The sequence below is a fragment of the Ictalurus punctatus genome, chromosome 14 (genome assembly GCF_001660625.3).
Source record: "Ictalurus punctatus breed USDA103 chromosome 14, Coco_2.0, whole genome shotgun sequence".
NCBI lineage: Eukaryota > Metazoa > Chordata > Actinopteri > Siluriformes > Ictaluridae > Ictalurus > Ictalurus punctatus.
In genome coordinates, this window is record NC_030429.2 from 11,007,586 (window position 1) to 11,033,230 (window position 25,645).

A 25,645-nucleotide genomic window follows, 5' to 3' on the forward strand; every position below is an offset into this window, starting at 1 on the left:
ACCTTAAGAAGTTCTTGATCAGCTAAAAGAGATGTTAGATTTTGGTTGGAAATGAAACCTGCAGGAAGGTAGATCTCAAAGAAAAGGGTTGGTGTCCACTGCACTAGAGTAACAGATTAGTCCACAATGTTCTTTGAAACCTTCATGGAATTCTGGTCTGGTGAACATACTTGTAGGATTGTGCACATTGAGAAAGATAGCCCTCTAATCCAACCAAAATGAGTTACGTCTGCTTTCCCAATCAGACAGTCCTAAAGTGCTGCCTATCTAGGAAGTATCTGTCTGTGTTTCCTCCCTGGCTCTCTGGTGGCAAATGAAGGGTTAAAGAGCAATCCCATAAAACACTCCAGACGTCCTCAGGCACTGAATTATAAAGTCATATTCAGGCAGTTGCTTTAACCTTTGACACCTCTATAAAGGCTGGGAGTCTGTGTTGGGAGTTCCTGATGAAGGCAACCAGACTGTATGTCAATCTGTGCTAGTGTGCAAGCATGGGAGTGTGTGCGTGTGTGTATCAGTGTATGAATATATGTGTGTGTGTGTATGCGATGTGTTCCTGGTGGAAGCAAGCAGCAGATGTTTGCCTCGATACAGATTAGGGCAGATGGCCCTGGTGGCTCCTTGGCATTGGTTGGCACGGTTGTGTAACCGTGGTGACAGCATAATTGAGTCACTGAGGACATGACATGCCTGTGCTATCACTTCCTCTCCCATCACTAATGTGGCCTAATCGTTATGGCCTTGTTACATAAAAACGGACTCCAATTCATCATCTCGAGTGACTGACGAGCATCCTGAGATCAACCATGTTTCTTATTATTCGAAGTGACATCATGCACGTGCCTGTAGAAATTCTCCTGAAACCTGATCAGTTTGTAATTTTGCAGAAGATAGATGACGTTTTCATTGTTTTTACTCGTTGCTTTCGAATTCCGCCCTGCTGTGAACTTCATCTGCTTGTTTGGGTGTTTGTACCTGGCATTTCAGTTCAATTCAGTTGTATTTGTGTAGCACTTTTAACAATACACATCCAGTTGTAGATTTAGATCCCGAACCAGCAAGCTGTAGGTGACAGTGGCAAGAAAAACTCCCAAGTCGACATGAGGAAGAAACCTTGAGAGGAACCCATTCTCTTCTGGGTGACACCGGGTAGTGGTACTATACATCTCTTACTCTTCTACAACTGTATATTATATAGTCTAAAAATGATCTTCGGTATGACCATCATAGTCATTAAGATGACAGTATGCAGGGGGACTTACTGGAGCCAGCGTGAGCCTTGACCATAAACTGTATTTGGAAAGTGCAGATGTCAAGCAAATCCATGACCAAGCAAACATCAGGATGAATCAGGCATCCATTTCCCTTCTGCACACTACATGCCTTTCAAATCTCAGATTCACTGACCCGCTCAACACTACAGGACTTTAATCACTTATGATCGATATGAGCACTATATGAGTGATCACAGATTAGGCTCACACACTACGCAATTTTTCACCTGGAGAGATCTGCACTGTAGCACGTCTGATCCCTAAATCCCTCTTTCTCACAAAAATAAGCGCGAGAGCCGTGGCCGTCATGGTTATTTCTGCTCTATTTTGTACGGAAAGACAAATAAGACGAAATGTAAAGAAAGGATTGGTCAGGGAGACAGGGGCAGTGTGGATTGTCTGTTCTGCGAAGAGAACAGGAGGTGTAGTGTAAAGAAACTTAGCTACTTTTCATCACCAGGTGGATTAGTGGTTAGTGTGTTCGCTCAGACCTCCAGGGTCGGGGGTTCGATTCCTGCTGCGGCCCTGTGTGTGTAGAGTTTGCATGTTCTCCCCTGTACTGAGGGGGTTTCCTCCGGGAACCCCGGGTTTCCTCCCCCAGTCCAAAGACCTGCATGGTAGGCTGATTGGCATGTTCAAAAGTGTCCATAGTGTGTGAATGTGTATGTGAGTGTGCCTCGTGATGGAATAGCACCACGCCTCGTGCCCCATACTCCCTGGGATAGGCTCCAGGTTCCCTTCGACCCAGTAAGCATAAGCAGTACAGAAAATGGATGAATGGATGTGTCATGCCTGCATTTTGAACTTAAACTCCCACTGGAATTGATTATGATGAACTGGATTCACTTTCTGAAGTATTCGAGTGAGGACTGAAACAATTTTATGTCATGCTCTCTCGGGGTTTGGCAGAACAGCTGCCTTTGGTTTATGGAGCCTTATTTCCTGCAGAGGATCTGATTTCTCCGATCTTTCCTCACCCCTCGTTTCTACTCATTTAAGATTTGATGAATCTCAATCACAGAGATAATACCAGATTCTAAAACGCTCATTTTTATGCAAATTCAAATATTGTAACTTTTTTTTAGTGATATAAAAATTATTATTAGTATTTTTTTTTTTAATAGAAATCCTGCCCCGCTTCTGTGTTTTGTTGATGCGTCACATCAATGTGTCTCCTGCACATCAGTAAAATCACATGGATTAGCAGGTTGTGTGGAATTAATGAGAATAATGTTGCAGCAGTTACTTTTAAATTGGCCTTGTTTGTAACTATACACAGTGCTAATTCTCACACAGCCACACACACACACACACACACACACACACGTATACACACACACATATACTGTTATAAATAATAAATAAATAAATACATGCGGGCCAAAGGATCAAAAACATGAATTGATTTCGGTTAACGGTATCTGTTTTTAATTTTTTTTTTTTTTGGAACAATATAAAATACACTATAATTTGAATCAGTTAAAATCGAGATATGTAAGGTTTAAAAAAATAGAGAGCGCTTGACATCAAAGGCATTGATGGGGATGTCTCCACTGCCAACAAATCTAACTGCCTTTTATTTATTTATTTATTTATTTATTTATTTATTTATTTATTTACTTCAGTCATTTGTATGCTTCAAGGCGTTTCAGTGGCTTAGCGGTTAGCACGTTTGGTTGGGGATTTGAATCCCACCTCCACCCTGTGTGCACTGAGTTTGCATGCTCTCCCTGTGCTTCGGGGGTTTCCTCCGGGTACTCCAGTTTCCTCCTCCAGTCCAAAGACATGCGCTGTAAGCTGATTGGCCTTTCCAGGTTGTGTGAATGTGTGTGCGATTGTGCCGTGTACATGGTGCCCTGCGACTGACTGGTGTCCTATCCCGGGTCTATTCCCACCTCATGCCCAGTGAACTCGGGATCGGCTCCAGATCCACCACTGACCAGGATAACGCAATTACCGACAACGACTGAATGAATAATAAAAAGTAAAAGTGTCATTTCCTATTTTTTTTTTAAACATACTGTGCCAAATTCCTTCTTGATGAACCAAAATACATAGAAACACATGAAAAATACCAATATTTCTTCTTGACGCGCAGATGTTGGACGATCTGGAGCTGTTTCCTCGCAGTGCTAGGAAGTGTGTGTGTGTGTGTGAGTTCTAGATTGATGATGCACCCTCTCATGGATTTGTTGATCTTGTCTATCCAGCACTCTATCACAGAGCTCAAACTCCTCACGTCTGCTGGCCGGCTTTTTCAGGTGATGCCTGAGGAGCTACGGATTTGATCTGTGAAGCAGGAAAACCTCTCCGAGGGAAAATTTAAATAAATAAATAAATAAAAGGCACAAAAAACGAGAGAAATGAAAGAAAATCAAAAAAGGAAATCCTGCTACACAACATTTATATGTTCTCAATATAGATTTTTTTTTTTTTTATCTAACCAGGTCAGTGTGTAAGCTTTTCTAATAAAACTGCCACAGCAGATCTATAGTTAGTTTATCATGGGAATATTTTTCAACATGTACGTCCGGTGTTTTAAAGTACTTTTGTGCTCTTGTTTGCTCTGAAATCAGCAGGAACTGTTTTCAGAATGTCTGTTCAGCAAACTGTTACAATCAGCTCACTGCAGTTTATGTGCTGTTATACGCTCTCTCTATCTCTCACTCTCTCTCTCTCTCTCTCATCACCATTTTCTTAATGACTGTCCCCATTCTGTACCTCACTACTAAATCCACACATTTCAGAACAACGGTTAGCGGTTTTTTTAGGCTCCTGTTCCTCACACTGTAGTTAAACAGATTCACAGTTTTAGGTCAAACTATCCCCAATTCGTACACCCCATCCATCCACATGCACGCTAATAAAACATGGTCTTGTAAGGATTACCCTGGCCATATAGTCATTAATCATCTGTGGTTTTGAAGGCTAAAGCCTGGAGACCTGCGCAGACAAGGGGTCACCTCTAAATGAACTCCACAGCCTGGAGGATCCAGGGCTTTCTCATTATGAATATATTGCTGTGGACTGGAGAGCTTTTGATGCTATCGATTGGGGAGGAGAGTGAAAGTGAAGGATTAGGCAGCCGAAGTATGTTTGGCATCACTGCTGTGGAGGGATATGGTGAAGTGTAGAGAGGGAGGAAGCCCTCAGTTTATCTGGCTTAAGAGAACTCGGAGGGGGAAGACGCTGAGCTTGCTGGTGTGCTTCTCTTCATCAAGATTTTAGTTTCTTCTTCTCGTTCATCAGGACATCTGGAGTGACTTGATTTGTCTGAAAGGACTTTTGAACGTATAAATGACTTTATTACAGTGCGCTGTATTCAGTAAGCTATACAGTGTATTAAATGCAGGATCGGGAGACGTGGTTTCGTTAAATACAATATTTTGGGTTTTTATTTTCTTAGAACGGACTAGATTCAATTCAAAATGACATTTTTCTCAAATTTGACCTGTCACAGGGACATTTTTTCAAAACCGATTTTTAAATGTTTTTTTTTTGTAAGTTTTTTTTTTTTTTTTTCTTTGCAGAGAGGGCTGACTTTAGCTGGTCGTAGATTCACATTTCTGTGGTCTGTGCTGTCATTTTATATTATTTATTTATTTTTTTATAAAATAAAAGAACATTTAACATTGTCATACGCACTTCTATTACTTTGTCTTCTTCTTCTTCTTCATTCTCACTGTTTGGTTGATTTCTCTTCTCTTTTGCCTCTCTCTTACATTTAAAACAGGTCTTTCTTGCTTTCTTATTTTTTAAATGGAGGCTTCTTCAGTAGTTTATCAAGCCAATGAAGCGTTATTTTGTTCAGTTTTTTCCTGATGGTGGTGCTTTTACCCTGACTCGTGTGTGGCAGTGAGGGGAAAACCTGGGAGATGTGGCTGTGGCTAAATTCTGGCAAACAGGCAAAAATTGTTTTGGCCCAAATTGGATTTTTCTGCATAAAAAAAAAAGAAGAAGATTTTTTTCATCCCATATAACATCATTTGACATCTTACACCCCTCCCCTTTCCCCTTTCCCCTTCCCCCTGCTTACCAGCAGCCAAACACAATCATTATACTCTACACTAGGGCTGTAACTAACGATTATGTTGACGATCGATAATATTGAGAATAATCTGGCGATTATTTGGATTAAATGGCCGATTTTTATTTCCTGTATTTTTTTCCCCCACATTCTGCCCGATGTTGTCCTTCAAACATCTATGTGGGCTATGCTAAACATTGTGCAACGGTTTTTTTTAAAAATATTAACATTATAAAAACCTGATTGTCCACAAGCTTTAAAGCAGAAGTTACATCACTATATTAAAAATGCTAAAAGATCAAAACAAAAGCAGAAACTAAGTGTTAACCGGTAAGAGGTTGAATGTTCTGCAGTAACACACACATTCACTCATCTGAACACAGTAACATGATCCTTTATTCTGTAAATGTATGACACTTCTTACATTTATATACAATGACATATTATAACTCCATTAAAGTCACTGCTCTCTTAAAAACACACAATTACTTTAGTTTGTAAATATCGCTGAATACAGCATCAAACTACATATTTAATCAAAATGAATATTTTAGTCAGAGTTACTAGTCCATAATAAAAGTCACGGTCGATTATTTTAATTATCGATTATTATCTATTGTATTGATTAGTTGTTCCAGCCTTCCTCTACGTACAGAAACCCAACGGCGTCTCGACTAATCTTATAACAGACTTGCGGCTATAAAATTATTCACTTGTTTATACTAATTGAAAATATCTGTTCCACTAGATCGCCAAGTGTACTGGAGAGAAATGAATATGTTTCACCAAAAAAAAAAAAAAATGGAAATGGTTTTTATTTACTTTTTAACCTTCCATTGCTCTCCTGTAAAGATCATCTTAGGTAAGGAGCCAGTTTTAAAAATAAAATGAAAAAACCGTGCGATTCCTCACACACTGAATGTCATGCTTTGATCACGTTGTTGGATAAGATATGCGCTGTAGCAAAATTGTCATAATCCTAAGGAATTCAGTTTGTAATCGAATACTGGCTTCCAAAATGTCCACGATGCTCCTGCACCACAGTCGGAATGCCATCTTTATATGCACTCATCTGTCTTTTCACGTCTGGGTGTAACCACACACCATTCACCATGCGAATGGATTTCCCAGGCTGCCACGCAAATGTCATAACACTCAAATGTCATAACACTCGCACAGTGCACATGTTTCGTATGTCCATATGAAGGTGCACCTGTACCGTATGAAGGTGTACCAGTGCCGTAGAAGGTGTACCAGTGCCGTATGAAGGTGTACCAGTGCCGTATGAAGGTGCACCTGTGCCGTATGAAGGTGTACCTGTGCCGTATGAAGGTGCACCTGTGCCGTAAGAAGGTGCACCTGTGCCGTAAGAAGGTGCACCTGTGCTGTAGAAGGTGTACCTGTGCCGTAAGAAGGTGTACCTGTGCCGTAAGAAGGTGCACCTGTGCCGTAAGAAGGTGCACCTGTGCTGTAGAAGGTGTACCTGTGCCGTAAGAAGGTGTACCTGTGCCGTAAGAAGGTGTACCTGTGCTGTAGAAGGTGTACCTGTGCCGTATGAAGGTGCACCTGTGCCGTATGAAGGTGCACCTGTGCCGTAAGAAGGTGTACCTGTGCCGTAAGAAGGTGTACCTGTGCTGTAGAAGGTGTACCAGTGCTGTAGAAGGTGTACCTGTGCCGTATGAAGGTGTACCAGTGCTGTGCTGTAGAAGGTGCACCTGTGCCGTAAGAAGGTGTACCTGTGCTGTAGAAGGTGTACCTGTGCCGTATGAAGGTGTACCAGTGCCGTATGAAGGTGCACCTGTGCCGTAAGAAGGTGCACCTGTGCTGTAGAAGGTGTACCTGTGCTGTAGAAGGTGTACCTGTGCCGTAAGAAGGTGTACCTGTGCTGTAGAAGGTGTACCTGTGCTGTAGAAGGTGTACCTGTGCTGTAGAAGGTGTACCTGTGCTGTAGAAGGTGTACCAGTGCCGTATGAAGGTGTACCTGTGCCGTATGAAGGTGTACCAGTGCTGTGCTGTAGAAGGTGTACCTGTGCCGTAAGAAGGTGTACCAGTGCCGTAAGAAGGTGTACCTGTGCTGTAGAAGGTCTACCTGTGCCGTATGAAGGTGCACCTGTGCTGTATGAAGGTGTACCAGTGCTGTGCTGTAGAAGGTGCACCTGTGCTGTAGAAGGTGTACCTGTGCCTTATGAAGGTGTACCTGTGCCGTAAGAAGGTGCACCTGTGCCGTAAGAAGGTGTACCTGTGCTGTAGAAGGTGTACCTGTGCTGTAGAAGGTGTACCTGTGCCGTATGAAGGTGTACCAGTGCCGTATGAAGGTGTACCAGTGCCGTATGAAGGTGTACCAGTGCCGTAGAAGGTGTACCAGTGCCGTATGAAGGTGCACGTGTGCCGTATGAAGGTGCACCTGTGCCGTATGAAGGTGCACCTGTGCCGTATGAAGGTGTACCTGTGCCGTATGAAGGTGCACCTGTGCCGTAAGAAGGTGCACCTGTGCTGTAGAAGGTGTACCTGTGCCGTAAGAAGGTGTACCTGTGCCGTAAGAAGGTGCACCTGTGCCGTAAGAAGGTGCACCTGTGCTGTAGAAGGTGCACCTGTGCTGTAGAAGGTGTACCTGTGCCGTAAGAAGGTGTACCTGTGCCGTAAGAAGGTGCACCTGTGCCGTAAGAAGGTGTACCTGTGCTGTAGAAGGTGTACCTGTGCCGTAAGAAGGTGTACCTGTGCCGTAAGAAGGTGTACCTGTGCTGTAGAAGGTGTACCTGTGCCGTATGAAGGTGCACCTGTGCCGTATGAAGGTGCACCTGTGCCGTAAGAAGGTGTACCTGTGCCGTAAGAAGGTGTACCTGTGCTGTAGAAGGTGTACCAGTGCTGTAGAAGGTGTACCTGTGCCGTATGAAGGTGTACCAGTGCTGTGCTGTAGAAGGTGCACCTGTGCCGTAAGAAGGTGTACCTGTGCTGTAGAAGGTGTACCTGTGCCGTATGAAGGTGTACCAGTGCCGTATGAAGGTGCACCTGTGCCGTAAGAAGGTGCACCTGTGCTGTAGAAGGTGTACCTGTGCTGTAGAAGGTGTACCTGTGCCGTAAGAAGGTGTACCTGTGCTGTAGAAGGTGTACCTGTGCTGTAGAAGGTGTACCTGTGCTGTAGAAGGTGTACCTGTGCTGTAGAAGGTGTACCAGTGCCGTATGAAGGTGTACCTGTGCCGTATGAAGGTGTACCAGTGCTGTGCTGTAGAAGGTGTACCTGTGCCGTAAGAAGGTGTACCTGTGCTGTAGAAGGTCTACCTGTGCCGTATGAAGGTGCACCTGTGCTGTATGAAGGTGTACCAGTGCTGTAGAAGGTGTACCTGTGCCTTATGAAGGTGTACCTGTGCCGTAAGAAGGTGCACCTGTGCCGTAAGAAGGTGTACCTGTGCTGTAGAAGGTGTACCTGTGCTGTAGAAGGTGTACCTGTGCCGTATGAAGGTGTACCAGTGCCGTATGAAGGTGTACCAGTGCCGTATGAAGGTGTACCAGTGCCGTAGAAGGTGTACCAGTGCCGTATGAAAGTGCACGTGTGCCGTATGAAGGTGCACCTGTGCCGTATGAAGGTGCACCTGTGCCGTATGAAGGTGCACCTGTGCCGTATGAAGGTGTACCTGTGCCGTATGAAGGTGCACCTGTGCCGTAAGAAGGTGTACCTGTGCCGTAAGAAGGTGCACCTGTGCCGTAAGAAGGTGCACCTGTGCTGTAGAAGGTGTACCTGTGCCGTAAGAAGGTGTACCTGTGCCGTAAGAAGGTGCACCTGTGCCGTAAGAAGGTGCACCTGTGCTGTAGAAGGTGCACCTGTGCTGTAGAAGGTGTACCTGTGCCGTAAGAAGGTGTACCTGTGCTGTAGAAGGTGTACCAGTGCTGTAGAAGGTGTACCTGTGCCGTATGAAGGTGTACCAGTGCTGTGCTGTAGAAGGTGCACCTGTGCCGTAAGAAGGTGTACCTGTGCTGTAGAAGGTGTACCTGTGCCGTATGAAGGTGTACCAGTGCCGTATGAAGGTGCACCTGTGCCGTAAGAAGGTGCACCTGTGCTGTAGAAGGTGTACCTGTGCTGTAGAAGGTGTACCTGTGCCGTAAGAAGGTGTACCTGTGCTGTAGAAGGTGTACCTGTGCTGTAGAAGGTGTACCTGTGCTGTAGAAGGTGTACCTGTGCTGTAGAAGGTGTACCAGTGCCGTATGAAGGTGTACCTGTGCCGTATGAAGGTGTACCAGTGCTGTGCTGTAGAAGGTGTACCTGTGCCGTAAGAAGGTGTACCTGTGCTGTAGAAGGTCTACCTGTGCCGTATGAAGGTGCACCTGTGCTGTATGAAGGTGTACCAGTGCTGTGCTGTAGAAGGTGCACCTGTGCTGTAGAAGGTGTACCTGTGCCTTATGAAGGTGTACCTGTGCCGTAAGAAGGTGCACCTGTGCCGTAAGAAGGTGTACCTGTGCTGTAGAAGGTGTACCTGTGCTGTAGAAGGTGTACCTGTGCCGTATGAAGGTGTACCAGTGCCGTATGAAGGTGTACCAGTGCCGTATGAAGGTGTACCAGTGCCGTAGAAGGTGTACCAGTGCCGTATGAAAGTGCACGTGTGCCGTATGAAGGTGCACCTGTGCCGTATGAAGGTGCACCTGTGCCGTATGAAGGTGCACCTGTGCCGTATGAAGGTGTACCTGTGCCGTATGAAGGTGCACCTGTGCCGTAAGAAGGTGTACCTGTGCCGTAAGAAGGTGCACCTGTGCCGTAAGAAGGTGCACCTGTGCTGTAGAAGGTGTACCTGTGCCGTAAGAAGGTGTACCTGTGCCGTAAGAAGGTGCACCTGTGCCGTAAGAAGGTGCACCTGTGCTGTAGAAGGTGTACCTGTGCCGTAAGAAGGTGTACCTGTGCCGTAAGAAGGTGTACCTGTGCTGTAGAAGGTGTACCTGTGCCGTATGAAGGTGCACCTGTGCCGTATGAAGGTGCACCTGTGCCGTAAGAAGGTGTACCTGTGCCGTAAGAAGGTGTACCTGTGCTGTAGAAGGTGTACCAGTGCTGTAGAAGGTGTACCTGTGCCGTATGAAGGTGTACCAGTGCTGTGCTGTAGAAGGTGCACCTGTGCCGTAAGAAGGTGTACCTGTGCTGTAGAAGGTGTACCTGTGCCGTATGAAGGTGTACCAGTGACGTATGAAGGTGCACCTGTGCCGTAAGAAGGTGCACCTGTGCTGTAGAAGGTGTACCTGTGCTGTAGAAGGTGTACCTGTGCCGTAAGAAGGTGTACCTGTGCTGTAGAAGGTGTACCTGTGCTGTAGAAGGTGTACCTGTGCTGTAGAAGGTGTACCAGTGCCGTATGAAGGTGTACCTGTGCCGTATGATGGTGTACCAGTGCTGTGCTGTAGAAGGTGCACCTGTGCCGTAAGAAGGTGTACCAGTGCCGTAAGAAGGTGTACCTGTGCTGTAGAAGGTCTACCTGTGCCGTATGAAGGTGCACCTGTGCTGTATGAAGGTGTACCAGTGCTGTGCTGTAGAAGGTGCACCTGTGCTGTAGAAGGTGTACCTGTGCCTTATGAAGGTGTACCTGTGCCGTAAGAAGGTGCACCTGTGCCGTAAGAAGGTGTACCTGTGCTGTAGAAGGTGTACCTGTGCTGTAGAAGGTGTACCTGTGCCGTATGAAGGTGTACCAGTGCCGTATGAAGGTGTACCAGTGCCGTATGAAGGTGTACCAGTGCCGTAGAAGGTGTACCAGTGCCGTATGAAGGTGCACGTGTGCCGTATGAAGGTGCACCTGTGCCGTATGAAGGTGCACCTGTGCCGTATGAAGGTGCACCTGTGCCGTAAGAAGGTGCACCTGTGCCGTAAGAAGGTGCACCTGTGCTGTAGAAGGTATACCTGTGCTGTAGAAGGTGTACCTGTGCCGTAAGAAGGTGTACCTATGCTGTAGAAGGTGTACCTGTGCTGTAGAAGGTGTACCTGTGCCGTAAGAAGGTGTACCTGTGCCGTAAGAAGGTGTACCTGTGCTGTAGAAGGTGTACCTGTGCTGTAGAAGGTGTACCTGTGCTGTAGAAGGTGCACCTGTGCCGTATGAAGGTGTACCTGTGCCGTATGAAGGTGCACCTGTGCTGTATGAAGGTGTACCAGTGCTGTGCTGTAGAAGGTGCACCTGTGCTGTAGAAGGTGTACCTGTGCCTTATGAAGGTGTACCTGTGCCGTAAGAAGGTGCACCTGTGCCGTAAGAAGGTGTACCTGTGCTGTAGAAGGTGTACCTGTGCTGTAGAAGGTGTACCTGTGCCGTATGAAGGTGTACCAGTGCCGTATGAAGGTGTACCAGTGCCGTATGAAGGTGTACCAGTGCCGTAGAAGGTGTACCAGTGCCGTATGAAGGTGCACGTGTGCCGTATGAAGGTGCACCTGTGCCGTATGAAGGTGCACCTGTGCCGTATGAAGGTGTACCTGTGCCGTATGAAGGTGCACCTGTGCCGTAAGAAGGTGCACCTGTGCTGTAGAAGGTGTACCTGTGCCGTAAGAAGGTGTACCTGTGCCGTAAGAAGGTGCACCTGTGCCGTAAGAAGGTGCACCTGTGCTGTAGAAGGTGTACCTGTGCCGTAAGAAGGTGTACCTGTGCCGTAAGAAGGTGCACCTGTGCCGTAAGAAGGTGTACCTGTGCTGTAGAAGGTGTACCTGTGCCGTAAGAAGGTGTACCTGTGCCGTAAGAAGGTGTACCTGTGCTGTAGAAGGTGTACCTGTGCCGTATGAAGGTGCACCTGTGCCGTATGAAGGTGCACCTGTGCCGTAAGAAGGTGTACCTGTGCCGTAAGAAGGTGTACCTGTGCTGTAGAAGGTGTACCAGTGCTGTAGAACGTGTACCTGTGCCGTATGAAGGTGTACCAGTGCTGTGCTGTAGAAGGTGCACCTGTGCCGTAAGAAGGTGTACCTGTGCTGTAGAAGGTGTACCTGTGCCGTATGAAGGTGTACCAGTGCCGTATGAAGGTGCACCTGTGCCGTAAGAAGGTGTACCTGTGCCGTAAGAAGGTGTACCTGTGCCGTAAGAAGGTGCACCTGTGCCGTAAGAAGGTGTACCTGTGCTGTAGAAGGTGTACCTGTGCCGTAAGAAGGTGTACCTGTGCCGTAAGAAGGTGTACCTGTGCTGTAGAAGGTGTACCTGTGCCGTATGAAGGTGCACCTGTGCCGTATGAAGGTGCACCTGTGCCGTAAGAAGGTGTACCTGTGCCGTAAGAAGGTGTACCTGTGCTGTAGAAGGTGTACCAGTGCTGTAGAACGTGTACCTGTGCCGTATGAAGGTGTACCAGTGCTGTGCTGTAGAAGGTGCACCTGTGCCGTAAGAAGGTGTACCTGTGCTGTAGAAGGTGTACCTGTGCCGTATGAAGGTGTACCAGTGCCGTATGAAGGTGCACCTGTGCCGTAAGAAGGTGCACCTGTGCTGTAGAAGGTGTACCTGTGCTGTAGAAGGTGTACCTGTGCCGTAAGAAGGTGTACCTGTGCTGTAGAAGGTGTACCTGTGCTGTAGAAAGTGTACCTGTGCTGTAGAAGGTGTACCTGTGCTGTAGAAGGTGTACCTGTGCTGTAGAAGGTGTACCAGTGCCGTATGAAGGTGTACCTGTGCCGTATGAAGGTGTACCAGTGCTGTGCTGTAGAAGGTGTACCTGTGCCGTAAGAAGGTGTACCTGTGCTGTAGAAGGTCTACCTGTGCCGTATGAAGGTGCACCTGTGCTGTATGAAGGTGTACCAGTGCTGTGCTGTAGAAGGTGCACCTGTGCTGTAGAAGGTGTACCTGTGCCTTATGAAGGTGTACCTGTGCCGTAAGAAGGTGCACCTGTGCCGTAAGAAGGTGTACCTGTGCTGTAGAAGGTGTACCTGTGCTGTAGAAGGTGTACCTGTGCCGTATGAAGGTGTACCAGTGCCGTATGAAGGTGTACCAGTGCCGTATGAAGGTGTACCAGTGCCGTAGAAGGTGTACCAGTGCCGTATGAAAGTGCACGTGTGCCGTATGAAGGTGCACCTGTGCCGTATGAAGGTGCACCTGTGCCGTATGAAGGTGCACCTGTGCCGTATGAAGGTGTACCTGTGCCGTATGAAGGTGCACCTGTGCCGTAAGAAGGTGTACCTGTGCCGTAAGAAGGTGCACCTGTGCCGTAAGAAGGTGCACCTGTGCTGTAGAAGGTGTACCTGTGCCGTAAGAAGGTGTACCTGTGCCGTAAGAAGGTGCACCTGTGCCGTAAGAAGGTGCACCTGTGCTGTAGAAGGTGTACCTGTGCCGTAAGAAGGTGTACCTGTGCCGTAAGAAGGTGTACCTGTGCTGTAGAAGGTGTACCTGTGCCGTATGAAGGTGCACCTGTGCCGTATGAAGGTGCACCTGTGCCGTAAGAAGGTGTACCTGTGCCGTAAGAAGGTGTACCTGTGCTGTAGAAGGTGTACCAGTGCTGTAGAAGGTGTACCTGTGCCGTATGAAGGTGTACCAGTGCTGTGCTGTAGAAGGTGCACCTGTGCCGTAAGAAGGTGTACCTGTGCTGTAGAAGGTGTACCTGTGCCGTATGAAGGTGTACCAGTGCCGTACGAAGGTGCACCTGTGCCGTAAGAAGGTGCACCTGTGCTGTAGAAGGTGTACCTGTGCTGTAGAAGGTGTACCTGTGCCGTAAGAAGGTGTACCTGTGCTGTAGAAGGTGTACCTGTGCTGTAGAAGGTGTACCTGTGCTGTAGAAGGTGTACCTGTGCTGTAGAAGGTGTACCAGTGCCGTATGAAGGTGTACCTGTGCCGTATGAAGGTGTACCAGTGCTGTGCTGTAGAAGGTGCACCTGTGCCGTAAGAAGGTGTACCAGTGCCGTAAGAAGGTGTACCTGTGCTGTAGAAGGTCTACCTGTGCCGTATGAAGGTGCACCTGTGCTGTATGAAGGTGTACCAGTGCTGTGCTGTAGAAGGTGCACCTGTGCTGTAGAAGGTGTACCTGTGCCTTATGAAGGTGTACCTGTGCCGTAAGAAGGTGCACCTGTGCCGTAAGAAGGTGTACCTGTGCTGTAGAAGGTGTACCTGTGCTGTAGAAGGTGTACCTGTGCCGTATGAAGGTGTACCAGTGCCGTATGAAGGTGTACCAGTGCCGTATGAAGGTGTACCAGTGCCGTAGAAGGTGTACCAGTGCCGTATGAAGGTGCACGTGTGCCGTATGAAGGTGCACCTGTGCCGTATGAAGGTGCACCTGTGCCGTATGAAGGTGCACCTGTGCCGTAAGAAGGTGCACCTGTGCCGTAAGAAGGTGCACCTGTGCTGTAGAAGGTATACCTGTGCTGTAGAAGGTGTACCTGTGCCGTAAGAAGGTGTACCTATGCTGTAGAAGGTGTACCTGTGCTGTAGAAGGTGTACCTGTGCCGTAAGAAGGTGTACCTGTGCTGTAGAAGGTGTACCTGTGCTGTAGAAGGTGTACCTGTGCTGTAGAAGGTGCACCTGTGCCGTATGAAGGTGTACCTGTGCTGTAGAAGGTGCACCTGTGCCGTATGAAGGTGTACCAGTGCCGTATGAAGGTGTACCAGTGCCGTATGAAGGTGCACCTGTGCCGTATGAAGGTGCACCTGTGCCGTATGAAGGTGCACCTGTGCCGTATGAAGGTGTACCAGTGCCGTATGAAGGTGCACCTGTGCCGTATGAAGGTGCACCTGTGCCGTATGAAGGTGCACCTGTGCCGTATGAAGGTGTACCAGTGCTGTAGAAGGTGCACCTGTGCCGTAAGAAGGTGCACCTGTGCCGTAAGAAGGTGCACCAGTGCCGTATGAAGGTGCACCTGTGCCGTATGAAGGTGCACCTGTGCCGTATGAAGGTGCACCTGTGCCGTATGAAGGTGCACCTGTGCCGTAAGAAGGTGCACCTGTGCCGTATGAAGGTGCACCTGTGCCGTATGAAGGTGCACCTGTGCCGTATGAAGGTGCACCTGTGCCGTAAGAAGGTGCACCTGTGCCGTAAGAAGGTGCACCTGTGCTGTAGAAGGTGTACCTGTGCCGTAGAAGGTGCACCTGTGCCGTATGAAGGTGTACCTGTGCCGTAAGAAGGTGCACCTGTGCCGTAAGAAGGTGCACCTGTGCCGTATGAAGGTGCACCTGTGCCGTATGAAGGTGCACCTGTGCCGTATGAAGGTGCACCTGTGCCGTATGAAGGTGCACCTGTGCCGTAAGAAGGTGCACCTGTGCCGTATGAAGGTGCACCTGTGCCGTATGAAGGTGCACCTGTGCCGTATGAAGGTGCACCTGTGCCGTATGAAGGTGTACCTGTGCTGTAGAAGGTGTACCTGTGCTGTAGAAGGTGTACCAGTGCCGTAAGAAGGTGCACCTGTGCCGTAAGAAGGTGCACCTGTGCCGTAAGAAGGTGCACCTGTGCCGTATGAAGGTGCACCTGTGCCGTATGAAGGTGCACCTGTGCTGTAGAAGGTGTACCTGTGCCGTATGAAGGTGTACCTGTGCTGTAGAAGGTGTACCTGTGCCGTAAGAAGGTGTACCAGTGCTGTAGAAGGTGCACCTGTGCCGTATGAAGGTGCACCTGTGCCGTATGAAGGTGCACCTGTGCCGTATGAAGGTGTACCTGTGCCGTATGAAGGTGTACCTGTGCCGTAAGAAGGTGCACCTGTGCTGTAGAAGGTGTACCTGTGCCGTATGAAGGTGTACCTGTGCTGTAGAAGGTGTACCTGTGCCGTATGAAGGTGTACCTGTGCTGTAGAAGGTGTACCTGTGCTGTAGAAGGTGTACCTGTGCCGTATGTGTTATTGTCCTTTGATCTTTTTTCGAACAGTTCTTGTTACTTTAACACGCATTCTCTGTCTCTTGTTTACCGTGTGTGTTTTTCTACAGTCACGCCACACTCGTGAGCATTAGAGATAAGCATCCAAGCGATGTCTACCAAATTTTTAATCTGTGCTTCAGAATTTCTTCTCTCCTGGCTATTCACTGTCAGGGTCAGAGAAGAGGGAAGCACAGAGATCTGAGCTTACGCTTCTTCAGTGTTTGCGTTTGTAATAACAAGATGGACAAACTACAGTCACACACACACACACACACACACACACACACACACACACACACACATACACACACACAAACCCTTAAAATGTAAATTTAAAGTGCCTGAAGCTAATAGTAATACCAGTGCATCATCATTCCCCTAATTAATACGCATGTTGGATGGTTCTTTAGTTGAAGCACAGTGTTTGAGTCGCTCCAGGTTAAGTGTTTTGGCTCAAGGACACAGCAGCAGGGTGGAGTGGAAGTGAAGGTGGTGATGTCAGCAGCTATGTCTTACCATGCTTCAAATCCCTCAGTGCCCTAAGGTTCTTAGCCTTGGAATTGTCTCACGCAGTGCTGAGCAGCTCCTTTAGCCCAGTCTTTCTCAGCAGGAGAAGGACACACTCAGCCAGATCAGTCATGCAGTCCGATTCCTCCATGCTGCTCTGATCCTCTTTGCGTCCTCAAACAGAGCAGGGCAGTGTCTGAGCGAGTAGGCGAGATATGTTCGTCTGTGTATGTGGGTGTGTATGGGTGTCTGAGCGTGTGTGAATGAAAATCCTATAAGTTTGTCCTATAGACTAGTTTACAAAGTCATAAGACAACTCATACAGACAGTCGCTTTGGCAAGATGTATGGCAAAATGTGTTCCTCTTGTCATCATAATGGCTTCTTTGCAGTATTTGCACACTTGTTCGGTTGATTAAGGAGATCGTATTACACAACTCCGAACAGGTCAGTCGCACCGGTGCGACTATATATTTAATCACCGTCACACAAAGTACTTTTCAGTGGACTGAAATGGCCGCACTGTAGAGCCCTGACAGGCATGTTTTTGGGAGAGGGAAGAGGGAGGAAACTGGAGAATCTGGAAGAAACCCACACAGGGAGAACACAAGGACAATAACCAGAGGTCAGGAAGTCAGACCTGGAGCTGTGAAGTGGCAACGCTACCTGCTGCATCACCATGCCATTCCAAACCAAAAATAACAAGAGCTGAAAGGATCAGTTTCAGGAGGGACGTTGGTTTAGTGGCCTCACACCTCCGAGGATGAGTGTTCGATTCCTCCCTTCAGCCTGTCCGCGCGTTCTCCCCATGATTTGGGGGTTTCCTCCTCCAGTCCGGAGACATGTGTTGTAGGCTGATTGGTATCTCTAAATTGTCCATAGCGTGTGAATGGGTGTGTGAATGTGTATGCGGTTATGTGTGTGATTGTGGCTTCCCGCAACCCTGTGTAGGCTAAGCGGTACAGACAATAGATGGATGGATGGATCAGTTTGAGAAGTGTATGGCATCCTGTACGTTGTGTCTTCTATCCATCCTGTGGCACATTATGTACAATGCAGTATGTCAGCAAATACTTCACTGAATTGTTTTCACAGATTTGCAGATTTATAAGATGTATGACCACTTAGACATATACATGTACATATAAATAGCAATCCAATTAAACATGCTCTAACAGTCTACTGCGGTTCTCAAGCTTTTGCAGCTAAAGCCCCCCCAAGCCTTCCCTATCATGTGGCACGCCCCATATATATATATATATATATATATATATATATATATATATATATATATATATATATATATATATATATATATATAATATGTGTGTGTGTGTGTGTGTATATATATATATATATATATATATATATATATATATATATATATATATATATATATATATATGTGTGTGTATATATATACCTAATCTATAATCTGTTTTTGATAGAAAGATACTTTTTAAATTACTTTTCATAACTGTTATGATTTTTCAAAAATAACTTTTATATAACGGATATAAATGGATATAACATGTTTCTGAACACTATAACTACTTTGAAAAAGAGAACTAGGCTGTAATAACGTGGACTATTTTACATGTAAAACATGTTGCATTACATTCGTCTTACGTTCTAAAAACATTCACATACGAACGCTTTCATGTGACATTGTTAAATCTCCGGCTCTCGGACACTCCGTGAACAGAGCAGACGCAGAGAGAGGTGAGAGTGCAGCGGGAAAGCGAGACCTCACGCTTGCAGGACAGGACTGGTGACATGAGACAGAAAGTCGCTAAGGTTCGTCCAAAAAGCTGCTAGGTGCTTTTTTTTTTTTTTGGGGGGTGTAACGAATATGTGATGCTTCACTACTTTTCAGTGGTTGCTTGTATGATGTGAGAAACATCTGAATGACGGATTGTGGTTGGGTAAATCAAGGCTTGCCTGATCATTTGGAATTGTGTCAACCAATTATATTAACCACACATAATGGGCTCAGTGTTATGGCGAGCTTGTAGAATTGTGAAACTAATACAGTGATGTAAATACAGTGCGATTCTAATGCAATTATAACACAGCTCATATATTTCGGAGAATTCCACGCAGTATTACAGTACAACCACGGAAGCGCTGCATGAATTTCGATCGAATTCCCCTACATGTGCAGTCGCGGTCTGTTGAGAAGTTTGTCAGTGGCTTTGCTCTTACGGTATGACCTCGGAACATCATATAAACCCTAATGAGTTCACCAACCCACCCCAAACACACACTTCTAGTGAAGCTATTACTATGTTTAATTATCTGTGGCTTGCTTCTCTCACACTTTTTCTCTTCTTCAAACACATTCTCGCTTTATTCCTCATTAGGAAGCCAAACAGAAATATGGGAACGTCTGAGTGTGTTTACACCGAGTGATATTGTGCTTGGTGGGGTGTAGTCTCTACACTTCATTATCCACATATACTGTATGTCCCTTCATCCTCTATTGCTGGGAATCGTGGCACTTTTTTTCTCTAGGCTGTCTTTTTTGTGTTCCCTGCAATACATGCGCATGTCTAAGGTAATTATAAAGATATGAAATATTCATTATCTGGTGTAGCACAGGCGTTGAACTCTTCCTCTGTGCACGCTGATATAAGCGCTTAGGGCCCAGGCGACGCAGGAAGAAAAATCTTTGCAGCAGCTCTCACCTCTGCTGAAAACGCTTGCTCAACAGTTGTAGAGAGAGTGCAAGGCTTTCGGGATAAAGATTTTTGTCAGAAAAAGTCCTTGGATGTGTACTCTGCTGTGTGTGTGTGTGTGTGCGTGTGTGTGTGTGGAGAGGGCTGTTACAGTTGTGTGCGGCCAGAATTTCAGCACTTTCAACAGTACAGCAATAGACATTTTACAGAGGTTTTACAGAAATCCCGATGTAGAATTTGATCCCTAATAGCAAGCCAGAGTTGGTATGGCAAGGAAAGACTCCAGACATTACATCCATTGTCTGTAGCGCTAATCCTACACAGGGTTGCAGGTAGCCTGGAGCCTATCCCGGGGAGCTCTGGGGACACAAGGCAGGGGACACTCTGGATGGGGTGCCAATGCATCACATGGCACAGTCACACACACATTCACGCACACACACACCGCGGATGGAAACCGGACTACCTGGAAGAAACCCCCAAATCACAGGAAGAACAGGATTCGATTTCGAACCCCCAGCCACAGCGGTGTGACGCAAATGTGCAACCACTGTGCGCCTACGTGAAGAATAAAGCTAAACGATTCTCAAGGGCACCCGTCCTCTTCTGGGTGACACCGGATAGTAGGATTGTAAATCTTTGCTCTTCTACAGCTGTATACTATAAAGCCAGTACTAAGGAAACAAGAGAAAGAGATGTTCAGTAAAAGTATATTGTGAATAAGAGTTCCTGGAATGAGCAGAGAACTGTCTTTGGTCTGTATTCAGAGTTGGCAACTGGAGTCCAAAAGTTGCGTCAGTGGCTTAGTGGCTTAGTGGTTAGCATGTTTGTCTCACACCTCCAGGGTCGGCGGTTCGATTCCCACCGTGGCCCTGTGTGTGCGGAGTTTGCATGTTCTCCCCGTGCTGCGGGGGTTTCCTCCAGGTACTCCGGTTTCCTCCCCCAGTCCAGAGACATGCATGGTAGGCTGATTGGCGTGTCTAAAGTGTCCGTAGTGTATGAATGTGTATGTGATTGTGCCTTGTGCCCGATGCTTCCTGGGATAGGCTCCAGGTTTCCCCGTGACCCTGAAAAGGAATAAGTGGTATAGAAGATGGATGGATGGAAGTTACTCGTATTCAGAGCCGAGTTGTGCAGTGCTCCCCATTCAGAATATGCAAATCTCCTGCATGTACTTCATGCCTCCACGGTTGCTCACGTTCATCTTGAGTAGTTTTTTCCTCAACCACTGCCTTTAAACACAAGCACTTACCTTGAAACCCGAAAGAAAAACCTTGGCTTGAAAATGAAATCGCTTTTTATCTATCGCTATGAAATGTAATACCGTGCAACATATAACGCAAGAGACCATTGAAAGTTAAAAGAAAACCAAGCAGATTAATATGATTATATGAACGAGAAGATGACAAGAATTGAATTGAACATTTAATAGGGGTTTAATGTGTTGCCAATATATTACTGCATGAATAGTCCTAGTAGTAATATTCACATTAATCACTGCAAAACTTCTCAATACATACACAGCTCAAGTGAATATGGCTTATTATGATTTCTGCAGCAGTCCACAGCATGCAGGTGAGATTATCCACTCAAGCTCACTGTGAGGTACAAACTGCCTTTAGGAAATGCATCCCCCCCCCCCCCCCCCCCCCACCCCATGTAGGATCATCAACAGAAGCAGAAGGTGTACCGTGCTGTTGTAAACGAGATTGAATGACGTGTCGAGTGCGGTTGGTTTATGAAATGTAAAAATGTCTATGAAAGTGTTTGCTATGTGAATTTTTTTTATTTTTTATATATATATATAATACTTCGTTGATTAGTTTGTAACTTTTGCCTCCCTTCTTTTTCTTCAGGCTTGGTGAAGCTGGGAATACACTGTGTAACGTGTCAGAAAGTCGCTATAAAGATTGTCAACCGAGAGAAACTCAGTGAATCTGTCTTAATGAAGGTAAGCCCTGCACAACTCTCCAGACAGAGGAAAAAGTCAATAAAGACTAAACGGATAAAGGATATGAAGCATGATGATATTTTTCGGCCTTGCTTAGATTGCGGTTAGATTGGATGCAGTGTGGAGTTTTGTTACGGTCTCGGCCACCGGAATCAGTGTGTAGACATGAGGAGTGTATCAGGGACCAGGAAGCATAAAGATGTGCGCATGGGACATTTTTACTCTCAGGTGGTCGTAAATGTAAATGACAGTCCTATGTTTAAAAAGAAAAAAGAAAGTTTTTTGAAAGAACACATCACAAGTTTCATTAGTTTGATAGCTCACCAGCTGACGCAATACCCTGATTAATGCAACGTGGCGTTTATAAATATTTTCATTTACTCTGAACATCTTTAACTGTATAATATCTATTTTGTTTTGTTTTTTTTCATTGTACAAGAATCCCACAGATCATAGTTTGTGGTGTTCGTTTTGGCTTTGAAGGTTGAAATGATGGTTCATGGCACAATATTAAATACTCCGCTGCATTACCGATATAAAGCATGCTTTCTTTATTTCTTTCTGTATTTTTTACTCCATTTTCTCCCAATTTGTCGTTTTTTGCCAATTCCCACCCACTAGCTAGTTCTCCCCTATCACACAACAGCTACTAACCAGCGAGGGTGAGGTCTAGCACGTGCATCTTCCATGACCCGTGAAGCCAGCCACCACATCTGCTCGAACTGCTGCTCATGCCCCATCACAGGGCAGCGTAACACTCGGAGCAATGCTCTAACTGCCCTCTTCTACCTACATGAACTCATGGACACCGACGATGGTGTCTGCAATCTCCCAACAATAAGGCGAACGCTGTTCTGTTGCGCCTCTCGGGAGCCAACATAAAACCCCATTTCTAACAAGACCTTTAATTCAGTTTAGTTCCAGATGTTTTGTATCAGTTAGAACGGTTTCAAACCATGATCGGCTTAAACCAGTCTGGTAACTCTGACGTCTACATAACCGCCGGTTCTGCAGATCTGCATGTGCTTTAGACAGATCCGAAATGTACTGGTGTTCGGCATGAAGGAGTCCAGGCATCCACAGCAACATGGTGGTTGAATCTCAAATATGGCTCGAATCAACATAAAGATATTAATCCAGAACTCATGTCCAAGGGGAATGACAGATTTACAAACGGCATGATTTCCCTTTTTCTGAAAGAGAGAGCGGGTTGTCCCTTATGAAAACAAGTCCTAATGAAATTTCTTTAGATCGGCGCAGGCAAAATTAAATCCTACTGGAAACAAATTCTTTTTATGTGTTCGTGTATTCTAAATCCCATTCAGCTGACTAACCAGACACATTCTATACAGATCTGCTGCTTGTTATGGTATGTATTTAAAAAAAAAAACGAAAAGAAAAAGACTCTCTTCTTTGTGTAGAATTAGGTGAAAAGTGAAATAACCGCAGTCACAGTGTCTACAAGAGTGGGTGAGAGTGGGATTAAAAAAAAAAGAAGAAACAGAGGAAGAAAAAGAAAAAGCAATCCTTATTGAAAAAGTGTAATCCAGTGTTAGTGGAAGAAACTCAGAGCAGTGACTTTGCAGGTCTGAGGTTTAGGATGATGCTCTTAAGATTTCACACAGACAGGTATGAATATAGGTAGTGCCATCACTCTCTCTCTCTCTCTCTCTCTCTCTCTCTCTCTCTCTCTCTCTCTCTCTCTCTCTCTCTCTGTTTCTTTAGTTCTATCATGATCGTTCCCCATCCACGCTTTCCCCTCTTGAAGTGGGCGATAAAAATGTGTGAATTTAGGAACACAGGAGTGACACCTCTAAATTTGCTGCATTATTTATTGCGTGTAAAATGAGACCCCTGCCGAAGCTCAGTCCATTATTAGCTCTTCAGATGGAAGTGGCCTTGGGAACATGGTGAGTGAAATTGAGGGCGCAGTAACCTGATTAAGGATAATTGTCTTCCACATGAGACATATAAAATGATGGGTTTCTTATTATTGGGTAATAGAGCCTGATCGTGAGTCATCCAGTGGTTTGTTTAAAACCCCTTATTTCGTGGTTGGTTATCAGTCAACCTCGCAGTGGAACCTCTGTTGCTTCATTTTGGCGTTTAATCTTGGGCTGATTGGTTGTGGGAACGCATGATTTCTATTCGGGTTTTCTCGAGGCAGAACTGGCCATCATGCTCAGGGAGTCTGGAAAATGTGTTTTCTAAAAGCAATTTGTGCTGTCTGAGTTATGAAATGGGATGTGATAGAATTATCAATAACAAAAACATCATGATGCTGTAGTTAAAAATTTTTTCATTAACCATGGCCTGTAGCACAATATTTTGGTGCGCTTACAAATTGCCAGCAAACAAATAAAAACCATAGTTTCAAATATATTTTTCCTTTAACGTCTGCTATAATGGCTACTATATGGCGGCTGTGGATCAGGTGGTAGAGCGGGTTGTCCACTAATCGTAGGGTCGATTCCCGGCCCACGTGACTCCACATGCCGAAGTGTCCTTGGGCAAGACACTGAACCCCAAGTTGCTCCCGATGACAAGTTAGCGCCTTGCATGGCAGCTCTGCTACCACTGGTGTGTGAGTGTGTGTGTATGAATGGGTAAATGAGACACAGTGTAAAGCGCTTTGGATAAAAGTGTTATATAAGTGCAGACGATATAATAAAAGACACCATAGGGGCGTTGAATTCTCACATATACACATAATAATAATAATAATAATAATAATAATAATAATAAAAAGGAGGATCATCATAACTGCATTTGGTTTATTTAGTACTGCCCTGAAAGGGGTCAAATATGCAGAAGATGCTGGAAAAGCAAAGAACGTGCAGAATACCTGGAGGATTTTTTTTTTTTACTGAAGAACAGTGGGCAGTTTAACTTCTCCGGACGAACAAGGGACTCGTGAACAACTCTCACATAATGTAGAAGTCCTAAAATAAAACATGCATAATAAAGTTCGTGCCTAAGACTTTTGCACGTCACTGTATGTTCAACTACGGAAACTGCGACTCGTAGAAGAAGAGGCACTGTAGTGATCATTTTCTAACTCTGCCATTTACATGTGATGAAGCTTTGGGCAAGTTTATTATTATAATTGAGAGAGTGTTATATCCCTGTTATTCCAGAGTCTCCATATACAAACCCTGATTCCTAGTAATATTTCATTATTTCATGCTGACAGACGCACAGAAAGATCGCTGTGGCACAGACATTTTTATTATATCTGTATATAAGTGGCATTGTAAATACCTTCTGATTGGTCAGAAAGTATTGATTCATTTTCTATAACAGGAGCTCTGTCAGTAGTTCCATCCGCAAGGCAAATCACTGGTGTATAATAACGTGCATGTCTTAATATGTTATCATTTCCGTGGTAACGGATCATTCACGAGGACGAGTATGGCATACTCGCCACATCCTGTAAATGGATTAAAAATAACAACAACTGTAATTGTTATGCTGAAGCTTTCTGTAAAGAAAATGTTTATTTAGCATTCTCCAGAGTCAGCACTTTGGAACTGTGAAAGGTTTTCCTACACTGGAAAGTCTTGAAGATGCTTGGTTTTATGGTTTCTTGGTAACTTGACAAAAAAAAAAAGCTTCATTTTTTTGTCTTATTAACTTTAACAGAGAGAAAAAGCGGCTGGTGTGTGAATGTCTTTATAGTTGCTGTAATGTAAATGATAATGTGAGCTAACGTGAAATATTGTGACTTTAAATGGATATAGTGTACGATGTGTTGTTCTTTAATAACTCTCACATTTATAGCTTGGGAAAAATCTGTGGTAAAAGAGGAATACAATTCTTTCCCATTCATATTCGTTCAGATTTTCTTTCCCATTCACATCACACATACAGTAAGTGCTGTCACGTGCTGTGAAAGCTCAATCTGATAAAGCAGTTTTGTTGTAGATTATGGATTGCTTCCAGCCCCTCGAATGATCTGAAACTTGTTGATATTGAATTCAATATCGCCTAATTAGTGCAGAGAGCACTGGCTCTGTGTGATGTGATTAAAGCGAGGCCCATATAAATGGGCCCCATGCTGCGAAGTTCCCACTGCCCGAGGGAGCGCATGGTCCAAATATGCTTTAGTTCGCTTAATCTACTTTCTGCACTGTTTTGGTTGGTCTAGAAGAACTAACTGTAGCCCATCTGTTACTATGTACAATTTGTCAGCCCGGCTCAACCCCATCCATCTTTCAAAAGGGACCACCATACGACCACAGCTGACCAGACCAGCTGTTCACATGTGTCCAGATGGGCAACCGTTGGTGTGTTAGTGTTTACCGCTTATACGATGTTTCACATATACATGTCTTCTAACGTATAAAGTGTTGCAGAGTGGTAAGGTGTAAGAAAGGTGTTTCAGGTTGTGAAACCTGACACCCCCCCCAAACACCACTAATAATATAGTGTGGTAATAATGAAAATATCAAA

At 45.5% G+C, this 25,645-nt stretch overlaps 1 protein-coding gene across 3 annotated transcripts in view; it reads left to right on the forward strand.

The window, feature by feature from the left end:
• The window catches only part of brsk2a (BR serine/threonine kinase 2a), a 237,398-nt gene that overhangs the window by 108,657 nt on the left and 103,096 nt on the right, over nucleotides 1–25,645 (forward strand). For all 3 annotated transcript variants that reach the window (XR_006983679.2, XM_017485650.3, XM_017485653.3), the window contains exon 2: nucleotides 21,099–21,193. Coding sequence is in view for 2 of the 3 variants with exons in the window: in XM_017485650.3 (XP_017341139.1) it covers nucleotides 21,099–21,193 (95 nt within the window). In the remaining variant the exon portion in view is untranslated. The remainder of the gene's footprint in view (nucleotides 1–21,098; nucleotides 21,194–25,645) is intronic.